This window comes from Penaeus monodon, chromosome 4 (genome assembly GCF_015228065.2).
Source record: "Penaeus monodon isolate SGIC_2016 chromosome 4, NSTDA_Pmon_1, whole genome shotgun sequence".
In the NCBI taxonomy this organism is placed as follows: Eukaryota; Metazoa; Arthropoda; class Malacostraca; order Decapoda; family Penaeidae; genus Penaeus; species Penaeus monodon.
In genome coordinates this window covers 32,428,953-32,440,448 of record NC_051389.1, presented here as the reverse complement: position 1 = coordinate 32,440,448, position 11,496 = coordinate 32,428,953, and the positions used below count along the sequence as shown (strand labels likewise).

Genomic DNA, 11,496 nt, shown 5'->3' with positions numbered 1-11,496 from the left:
CACTTTGATGCCCCCCCCCATCTGTCCGAGCCACCACACCATGGAGCGACGCAGACTTATTACCATTCAGCTGAGCCATGTGACACGCTTCAGTGGCCTCAAATGTCTCCAGGGAGATGAAATTCTGCCTTGCCCTCAGTCGTACGCCAATGGACTCCTGGGCTGCTTCGAGTGTTACGCGCTTGAAGAGCTCCCACAGAGCAACTGGGTCTATCAGATTGTCGAGTTCTGTGAATCGATCAGAGACTACCATGGCGAAGCCACAGGCACACTCCTCCTCCCTTATTCTGTCCAGGTGAAACACCTTAGGGTGGCTACTGAAGAGACAGGGAGTTTTGAAGTGGGCCTGCAGGGTAGCCACAACCAGCCTATGGTCAGTGCCACAGAACTCGGCACTCCGGTAAACCCTGCAATTCTGGAGGATCCTCCATCGCGTGCTAACAAGAATGTGGTCGATCTCCTTGGCCACTGTACCCGTATCGCTGTACCATGTCCAGCGATGCGGGTTGGAGCACTGGTACCAGGAACAAAAGACCCTCATTTTCTGAGACCTAGCAAAGTCCCGGAGAAGGAGGCTATTCTCGCTGCTGGGATCAGCTCCCGAGCCATGAGGGCCAACAGACATCTCATAACCAGCTCGGTCACAGCCGGATACCGCATTGAAGTCGCCCAGAACAATGCGAATATCTCGCTTGCATATTTAAAACTCTGTAATTAGCATACTCAGCTTCTCCTAACATAGGCAAGGATAAGGCTCTCTTACAACCTTTCTCGTTCCATTCCCGTCGGAAAATCCCTGTAGGATCCATGGGGAGGAGCACACAAACAAAACGTTCGACTTGACACACTTTAGAGGAAGAACAGGAGGAACAGGAACAGCAAGGGTAAGAGAAAGAGAGAGAGGAGGAAGGGCAGCAAGGGTGAGAGAGAAGGAAGCAAGTAGGGGGGGTAGAAGAAGGGAGGTTGGAGGCCTCACACGCCTCCATTACAGCAGTTGTCCCACAGCCTGAGGAAAGATTTCCCTCAGCAGTCGCTTGCAAGCCGAGGCCCGTGGTGCCTCCACTCCAGTAGTTGTTTCGAAGCCAGAGGATGATATTGCCTCAGAACGCGCATGCACACAGTTGATGAAGTTCATGAGATCTTTTTTGCCTCCCTTTGTGGACTGTATGGTGCCGGTGAGCGTGCCATCTATGGTTGGCACGGCATTGATGATTTTAGACGGAGTATGTGTCCATGTGTTGGTCGCTCTACCCACGCCACGAGGCAAAGGATGGTCATTTTGACCCCTGTTCCGTCAAGCGTGCCACGGAAGTACCTGGCTGTGGGGTAGATGAGCTTGACCTTCCCACGCCTACTCGTACCACCTCTGATACACACGCTCTCGCCCGTCGACACCTGCAGCCCGGTTGTTTTACATACAATGTCGTTTGTTTTATCTCCCGCCGAGGCTGAGGATTGTATTTCTGTATTACGTTATTTTTTCTGGTTTCCACAAGTACTACTGATTCCTGACTATCCCACGAAACAATTAGACAACGTCAACATCACACACGTAATTATATAACGCTCATCACTTTACGTGACTGCCTGTCAGCACTGGTGACGCAGGCACCGTCAGCACTTAGCCTTGTCTATTCTCTCGCATTGTGTTTGGCTATGCCTGACTGTTTATCTTGTACATCTGCTTTTATTGTATTCCCACGTATATCTTGTTATGGTTATATTGTACTTTTATGCTACTATATATTACTTATTCTTATGATTAGTTTGCGCATATTTCTTATTTTCTGTTTCATGATTCAGAGAGTTCATGTTATTTTATATGATATACCGATTATATACATTGTATGTTCATGATCTTTTATATGATCTACTGATTTTATACATTGTAAAATCTTATTGTGTTCTGTATGCACATACTGTTTATCCATTTGCATTTTTTGTATTTTATATGTACTTACAGTTTTCTTATTTTCATGTGTGTAGGTTATTTTATGCTTAGGTTGTAATGTTTAGCTAGCTGTGGCCCTTTTACTTTGTCTGACATCTTTTGCGGGGAGACCCACCGCGGTAGCTGACCGAGCGATGTAAGACCTATTTCACAATGGCCCATTTCATTTCACACATGGTCTATACTCCAAACCTCTCCACAGGGAGGTTCATCATCATCACATCATACCGGTATGGGTCATTTGAGCACCGTGGACCTCTCCACCCTCCTTCGCCACTCAACTCGATCTTGCGCTGTTCTTTCCACTTGTGTCATCGACAGCCCGCAAATATCCCTTATTGCTAGAGGGGCTTCCCTTCGTGGCAGACTCCTTCCCTTACCCTACCATTGTCATACATATAACATTATTAACTTATAAATTTCATTTTAAAACAGTAACACCTGCCTCTACATACCAAACCTTTGCAGACACGACAGCGGAATACGACATCCGCAGCTTTCCGCCTTGCGACGTCGCCCCTCCGTCACATCCTTTTCTCCACACTTCCGGATACATCGCAACCCTTGTGAGTTTCCTAGTTCAATCTGTTTAAAAGAGGTCCCTGGGGAGCGACAGCCAGACAGCCTACGCACGCTGACCAGACTGAACCTCTGTCCGTCAGTTTGTACCATTCTCTATTTACAATAAACTACTACAAGGGAAAAAGAAGTCTGTTTCACCTTCAGCGCCTCCCCCACCCAAAATTGTCTTGTTTTAGAGATAACCTGATGGGCAGAGCATCCACAGGGAAACAAGCTAGGTGCCCCCTATAGCCTGAGTTTGGGGGTCCCGATTATGCAAGTAACAGGGTTTCCCATGCCAGTTTTCACGATGTAATCCCCGTTGGACCCAGTCCTGTTTAACTGGATTTCATTTTTCCGGACCTGAGGCCTCCACCTCCTCAGCAAGATTCCTGATGTACTGTCTTGTCCCTTCTCAAAAGTGTCCTAACCCTGCGTGCCAAAACAGCACAAATTTCGATTGCCGGGTTTAGTCGAAGCCACTTGACGGGTATCTGTTGGTCTCAAGAGTTTATATATACATATACTATATATATATTATATATATATATATATATATATATATATATTTTATATATATGTGTGTGTGTATATATTAATATATATATATATATTATATAAAATTTTAATATATATATATACATATATATATACTATATATATATATATATAATATATATATAATATATATTATATATATATATATTATTGTATATAAAATATATATTCAGCGAGCGTGTACGAACCTCTCAGCTAGCGCGCGTGAATATATGTGAGCGAGCGTTACTGCGCGTGTCCATGTGCTTGCGCGCGGGCGCGCGCCCGCTCGCTGATTTTAAGTAAATTTTAGGTAAATAAAACCTAGATACGGTTGCTCCTGGGCAGCCAAAGGGCGGATGTTGGCCTCATATTTAATAGAGATGGTGGCTCGATAAAAAAAAAAAAAAAAAAAAAAAAAAAAAAAAAAAAAAAAAAAAAAAAAAAAAAAAAACCGGGCGGAAGGCAATTGGCAAAACCACTCCTCTAAATTGCCAAGAAAATCATGAAAGCCCATGTTCGTCAAGGCCGCGAATGGCCGAATGTTAGAGTATCGGACTATGACGTCACACGCAATTGAGTTCGAGGTTCGAAGTACAGAACAGCCGGCGGTTGTTCCCTTGGGCAAAGGGACTTCAACTGCGATTGCCTACCTAGGCCACATGGATGGCCATCAGTGCTGGTCCCAAGCCCGGTTTACTAGAATTAGAGAGAATGATTACCTAAAAGCTAACACCGGCCTCCCCGTAGAAGGAACTGGGGACCCTACCACGTACTACCCAAGAGCATCACAACATGAAAACGTACAATTAGTACATGCTGTGACCACGGACGGCTCAGGACTGAACCTACCGTTAAAAAAGAAATATATTATTATATACATTATATATATATATATTATTATATTATATAATTATATATACATATATTTATATATTATATATCCTATATATATATATATATATTCTATATATTTATATATATCTATATATATATATATATATATATCTATATATCACGTCCACTCTGCCCTGGATAGGGCAGAGTGGAGGAGGAAGAGCCGCACCGGCGACCCCGTTGAACTGGGACAAAAGCCTGTAGAAGAAGAAGAAGAGATATATATATATATTATTATTATATATTATAATCATATATATTATATTATATCATATATATGTTATATTTATTATATTATATATATATATCATATATATATTATATACATATATACTATTATGTATATTATATGTATTTATTATATATCTATACAATTATTATCTAATTATATATATACTAATATTTATTTATTTATATATATTAGTTATATATGTAGTGTGTTGTGTGTTGTGTGTTATGTGTGTTGTGGTTGTGTGTGTTGTGTAATGTGTGTGTAGTGTGTGTAGTGTGTGTGTGTGTGTTGTGTGTGCGTGCGTTGTGTGTGTGTGTGTGTAGTTTGTTGTGTGTGTGTGTCCTGTGTGTTGTGTGTGTGGTACTGCGTGCGTGTCAGGTGGTGGTGGTGCTGTGTCTGTGTGTGTGTGTGGGTGCCTGTGTTGTGTGCATGCTTGGTGTGTGTGTGTGGGTGTGTTGGTGTGTGTGTGATGCTGTGTCGTTGTGTGTGACGAGATGAATGCAAATAATTATATCGGGAAATGATACTCATCAGATATACAACTATATTTATTTAACCTCAGGTCAATTATGACAAATGGGAAATCCCAACGTTAGATACACAATACAGTTACTATGATAAGTTTCACGCTATAATCTCCCGTTTATAAATCGTGGTCTAACAGTACAGCATATTGGTCCGACAAGGAAGGATGGAAGGAGGAAAAGGTGAGGTGAAGGAGGGAAGGAGGTGGGAGGGAGAGAAAGATGTTGAGGGAGTAGAGACGGAGTAGGAAGAGAGACAGAGGAGGGTAATTCTTTATAGTTTGGAGCGAGGTTTGAGAAAGCCATTTTGAGCTTCCTTTTGAGAACCTTTCCCAGGTGATTCTTGGGGAGTTTCGTTCACCAACTCCACGCCTCCTGCCAGCTGCTTGTAAGGCGCGGAGACTCGGCCTGTAAGGAAACAGGATTACAGGGAAGTGCTTGTCTTGTCACGCGGAACACCCCACAACACACACACACACACCACACACACACACACCACACACACACACCACACCACACACACACACACACACACACACACACACACACACACACCACACACACACACACCTGCCAACAAACAGCGGAATGTGAGCCGTATCAAGACTGGCCCCGGCGCTGGTACCACCCACGCCCTCGGTGCCTCGCCCAGCCTGCCGTCGGGAATGCCCACCACGGATACATCAGCAACGCCCTCCACCTCCCGCACGATCTTCTCGATCTCGCTCGGCGCCACCTGTGCGGAGGAGAGGGACGTCGAGGTCAGTGCTGTGCCTTGGGAATTGTTCGAGGTCAGGAAAAGGACCATGACTATTTTTTATGATTTTGTCTGCTTTGCGCCGCGTCACATCTCAGAGTTAATGCTGGGAATAAAACAATTTATATCGTTATAGATTCTATGAAGATAATTTATTGTAGCTTGTTAAACTACAGTTCTTACTTCTATAAGGACAATAGTACTACATTTTATGTTTATTTAACTGTTTTGGGGGGGGCACCATAGGTTGTTATTGCGTCAGCTATTAAGGCGCGCGCCGCCATTTGTATTTTCGGATAGAAAATTGCCGTAAATATATGGAATATTTATCATTTAACAGTTGTCAATAAATCATAATGGGCCTCCATGTCAACTTTGTACTCGGCAAATTTGTTTATGACTCCCCAGAAAGTGTTCTTAAAACTACAATGCAAATTTACACAAATTTGCATTCACGTCCGTAAGGACTCTTTAATGTACCTTATGTAATTATTCCTCTGTTGAAGATGATTTCGTTTTGGAAATAATAAGAAAAGTTTCGAGGCCTCATTTTATAAACTGTCAAACGTTAACAGAGCAGTCTCAATAAAAAAAAAATTAATACTAATAGCAGCGCCCGTTCTAAACGTAACGTATGCCACATCACATTTGGTAATACTAACTGTGTAATATTACCGTTATAATATAAGCAAGATTTATTGCTATATTTACCTTATCTTGCTATTATACTAGATTATCAAAATAGGGTCAATAACGATATAAATGTTTGTTCTAATTAACAGCATTAACTTTGAGATATGGTACCAGCGCAAATCATAAACAAACTCGCAAAGACTTTCGTGAATACCGCCCCGGCCTTTAATATTTCCACAAAGTAAGCAAAGCTCTAATTGCCCGAAAAGAATGCACTCCTGTCCCTGCCACACCCTGGTAAGGCTCGAGTACTGCGTTTATTTCTCAACGCCTGCTTCACGCAATTCGTTCAAAGAAATGGCTGCTCCTTCTGCGAATCCTGCCATTACCTGATATCCTTTGACTTTCATGAGGTCCTTTAAACGATCTGTAAGGAAGATGAAGTTGTCTTGATCGAAGAAGCCGAGGTCTCCCGTGTGAAGCCACCCGTCTTCGTCAATAACCTCGGCTGTGGCTTTGGGGTTGCTCATGTAGCCCAGCATGACCGAGGGGCCCCTGACGCACACCTCGCCCTCCTGGCCCGCCCCCAGCACCTGGCCCGTCTCCACGTCCACCACCTGCCAGGGTCAGACCGCAGAGCTCTCTTAGAAGGCGAGGAGGAAGATGAACACAAGGAACGTTATAAGTGGCTCGATGATGCCAAGCTGTTTTTTACTCTTGCTTTGAACAATAGTTTTCCTCATTACCTTCCCCTCATAGTAAGGGAGCAGCCTCCCGACGGAACCCAGCTGGAACCCGAGCGGCCCGCCGTTGTTAGCAATGGTGGCACACGCCTCTGTCATGCCGTAGCCGACGCCAGCTCCCTTTCCGGTCTGCGGAAAGAAGTACACCGACGCTATCTGGAGAACCATGACTTTGCCTACAAGCCCACGAACACAGACACTCGCATGTGCGCGCAACACACACACACACACACGCACACGCACGCACGCATGCACGCACGCGCGTACACACACACACACACACACACACACACACACACACACACACACACACACACACACACACACACACACACACACACACACGCATACGCACGCACGCATACACACAAACACACGCGCACACACACACAAACACACACACACAAAACACACAACACCACAAACACAACACACACACACACACACACACACACACACACCACGACCTACCACAACCCACACACCACACCCCAACATCCACACACTGCACACACACCATCACACACACACACCGCTCACAACAACACACACAAATACCTGAAACACGCCAGCAACCGTTCAGCGAGGCGGCCGTACCTTCTGCATGAGTTCCACGTGGGTGGAGGGGGCGAGGGGCGACGTCCCGCTGGCGAAGGCCCATCAGCGACGAAGTGTCGTACTTGCCATAGAGGCGTCTTCGCCAGGTACTCCGCAATGTGTGAACGATGGGCGAAAAGTGATCTGAACATAGGTACTTGCAGTTATTTGACTTCAAATTGTTAGTTTCCTAATTTCGTTATGGTTTACACATAAAATGCATTCTGCAATTTGCCATCTTGATTTCTTTCTTTGTCTTCACTGGCTTCTGAACTTGTTTCATTCTCTAATATCGTCACCACAACTCTGCATACATATGATAAACTCTTGGAAAATGATGTGTGAAAATATGCTACAAGCACCATTTGTTACCGCGACTCCGATTGATATTGCTTTGACTGAGCGCCACCGAAACGCAAATCGACCTCTATGCTTTCCGAAAATCCAATGCCGTGAGAAGAAGCCGCCATTGAAAAGGATTTTGCTCTAGTGATTAAACTCGTTTTCCAAAGGGTTAGGCAAGTCCCCCTGAATTGGAGGAAGATTTAAGAGCTTCTGAAGATGTCAGCTTTATGCGAGACAAGAGTCCTTGATACAACCATTCACAGATACGGATCCCAGTGAAAATCGGTCTCGAGACTCAAATTGCTTGTTATTGCAAAATGTCAGCAGAATATAAATAATAAAAAAATAGAAAACACCTGCTGCTGACCATGTATGTAATTTTATCATACATTTGGCGCTGTCATACATATTCACACGTATCTGATAGGTGAGATATTTTATGCAAAAATTGTCTATCTTTAATTCCTTTACAATGTAATCCAATGAGAAAAAACAAACATTTTTTCGCAATTAGGACAAAGTCGCTTCGGTAACTTGGATACACTTTCTTAAGAAATTCCTTGGCACTTTCCTCTTTGCTCTCACGTTTCTTATTTCAATCATCCCTTTCCTTCTCGCATTCCTCCTCCAATCCCACTCTCCCCCGCCCTCGCCCTCCTCCAGGGAGAATTCCCGAAAGCGGCGTCGTTTTCGGCAGTCGCCGATCGAACGCCAAGCGACCACTTGCCTCTTTTCTTTCCGCACACTACCTCTTCCCTTCTTCTCTCCTCCCCTATCAGTTCTCTTTCTTCCCTCTTTCCTCTCGCCCTTTTTCTCCCTTCCTCCTTCCCCCCCGTCCCCTCTCTCCTCCACTCTTTCTCCTCGTTTTCCTTTCTTCTTATTCCCCTCCCCCGTCTCCTTCTCCTTTTCTTTCCTTTTCCTTTTCCTTCTCCTTTTCCTTTTCCTTTTCCTTTTCCTTTTCCTTTTCCTTTTACTCTCTTCTTCTTCCTTCTCCTTCTCTCTCCTTTCCTTTCCTTTCCCTTTCCACTTCCATTTCCTTTCCCTTTTACCTTTATCCTCTCTTTCCCTTTCTCATTTCTCTTTTCCTCTCCCTCGCCTTCCGTCATCCTTCTCCCGCTCACCTGCTCTCCCTCTCCCTCTCACTCTCATCCTCACATCTCACTCTGCACTCTCACTCTCACGCTCACTCTCACTCTCACTCTCACGCTCCCTCTCCCTCTCACTCTCTCTCTCACTCTCACTCTCACTCTCACTCTCACTCTCCTCCCTCTCACTCTCACTCTCACTCTCACTCTCCCTCTCCCTCTTCCCCTCTTCACTCTCCTCTCCACCTCCCCTCTCCCTCTCACTCTCTCACTCTCACTCTCACCCTCTCCCTCCTCCCTCTCACTCTCACTCTCCTCTCCCTCTCATTCTCACTCTCTCTCTCCCTCTCCCTCTCTCTCCCTCTCCCTCTCACTCTCACTCTCACTCTCACTCTCCTCTCCCTCTCACTCTCCCTCTCCCTCTCCCTCTCCCTCCTCCCTTTCCCTCTCTCTCTCCCTCTCCCTCTCCCTCACTGCCCTCAGAGTCGTCCTTCCGCCTCACCTTGTGCGCCTGGATTGCCTCGAAGTAGGACTCGGGTGAGAACTTGGCCATCATGACGGTCTTGCCGCCCGAGAGGATACAGCTGATGAGAATGATGTATCCGTAGGTGTGGTAGACGGGGATGACCATCAGCGTGGATTCCAAAAAGTTGGGGGTTCCTGGGGGGGCGAGACTCTTCATGTACCTGGGGGAGGGAGCGCCACTTCAGAACGGTTGGGCTGCACTGCACGGGTATGCCTTATTCTATATCATTATCAATATAATTATTATCATTATCATCGTCATTACTATTATGTTGCTGTTATTATCATTATTACTATTATAAATACTATTATTATTGTTATCATCATCATTATCATTATCATCATCATATCATCATCATCATCATCATCATCATCATCATCATCATCATCATCATCATCATTATTATCATTATTATTATTTTTTTTTTTATTGTTATTATTATTATTATTATTATTATTGTCATCATTATCATTATTGTTATTATTATTTTATTATTATTGTTATTATTTTTATTATTTTTTTTATCATTATTATTATTATTATTATTAGAATTAGTATTAGTATTAGTATTAGTATTATTGTTATTATTATCATTATTATCATTATTATTATTATTATTATTATTTTTCTTTCTTTAGATCTGCTAATTAAAATCAAACACAGAGTCACTACCAGCGACCTAGGGTGATTGAAGTTTGAGGTAAATGGAACACTAACAGAAATATGCTCACAACTTCTGCAGCAGCTCCTTGAGTGTATAGCAAAAGCAGAACATTACATTTGAGATTTTGCCAACATACTTTGCCCTATAACGAAAGCAGCAAAAAACCCAATAAGTCTTGTGCCACAAGAGCTACCCTGGAACCCTGGGCCTCGTCTCGCTTGACATTGTTGCTTCTGAGTTTATAAAGTAAACTCCAGTAAAGCAAGAAAAAAAAATATCTTACACTTTTTTGGCACTCTTTTGTGCTTTGCCTGCACCTTCAGTGCTATTATTTTTGCAGGTGACAGGAGACTACAGTAGGCGCAGTCAGCACCCCACCTCAGACCCGCAGCACTCTTCTGCACCAGGGTAGCCCTTACGGGCATTGACCCCTGGGTAGGGAGGCCCAGTAGTCTGAGGCATCCTTTGGGGAACTCTTTTATACTAAATTCTTTTCCTCTCTTCATGTGACTTCCCTGAGGCTGCCGGAGTACCCTTGTGGGCTCCCGTATTCGCCTGGGGGTGGGCATCAAATTAATGTCCTTGGCCTAGGCAAGTTCGGTGTAAGGTGTCCTCCACATAACTCGATCCCGCTTTGGTACTGGAGAACGCAACCAGGCTTCCACTGGGGGGGGGGGGTAGAGGACGGAAAACTGCCTTACTCTCTTAGCTATTGCTGTTAGATTGATACCTAAAAATGAGTTTTTGATCCCTTCAGGACTACGGCTTCGGGCCAAGGGGTCGGACCTCGTCTGATACCCAGGATGGATGCTACCCCGACTACCCCTTTTCCTCCTCAAGGAGGAGGGGTGACCCATGACCACAACCAATTCGACCCTAAACAATGGAACCCCTACTAATGACAAACCTAGAAGACCTCTTTTCAAAACCCCTACCAAGAACGCAAAGTTCGCGAATGTTAATTGCATGAATGAAAATCATTTGCTTTTGAATGTGAACCCCTTTGTCACCAAAAAGATCCTTGATGGTCAAATGGACGACGATTTTGATTTTGTAAAAAAAAATGCGAGATGGAAGCCTCCTTGTTAAAGTACAATATAGCTCCCAGATTCAGGATTTACTTAAGCTGACGCAAATTCATGATCTCAGAGTTAAAGTAACTATCCCTATTGGCCCAAATACCCTGTAAGGAAGGAATCTTTCACAGGGATTTGAGGACAATGGAAGAAAGTGAAATTCTCGAGAGCATGAAGGACCAAGACGTAGTGGACGTTCACTGTATGACCAAGAAGGATGGGAATGTGCGAACGAAAACTGGACTGTGTTTTTTTGACTTTTGCTTTAAATAAAATCCCTGAATGTCAATATCGGATATGAACGTGTCCAAATAAGACCTTACATTCAAAAGCGAATGCATTGTAACAGATGCCAAAAAATCACAACA

At 44.0% G+C, this 11,496-nt stretch overlaps 1 protein-coding gene across 1 annotated transcript; it reads right to left on the bottom strand.

Annotated features, from left to right (window-relative positions):
* Positions 1–4,976: 4,976 nt before the first annotated feature.
* On the bottom strand, positions 4,977–7,514 carry LOC119572529 (luciferin 4-monooxygenase-like). The gene is made up of 5 exons (XM_037919636.1): positions 7,433–7,514; positions 6,839–6,964; positions 6,482–6,709; positions 5,273–5,438; positions 4,977–5,110 (listed from the first exon to the last, which is right to left on the bottom strand). The coding sequence occupies exons 1-5, from the start codon at positions 7,439–7,441 to the stop codon at positions 4,977–4,979; spliced, it is 663 nt and encodes a 220-aa protein (XP_037775564.1). The 5' UTR covers positions 7,442–7,514.
* Positions 7,515–11,496: the final 3,982 nt, after the last annotated feature.

What these genes read in the sequence shown, in the direction of transcription:
- LOC119572529 (XM_037919636.1), bottom strand. An exon ending in TGAAAGTCAAAGGATATCAG is followed by an intron (nt 5,439 to 6,481) that starts GTAATGGCAGGA and finishes TCCTCCGCACAG; the next exon opens with GTGGCGCCGAGCGAGATCGA. An exon ending in ATTCCGCTGTTTGTTGGCAG is followed by an intron (nt 5,111 to 5,272) that starts GTGTGTGTGTGT and finishes GTTTCCTTACAG; the next exon opens with GCCGAGTCTCCGCGCCTTAC.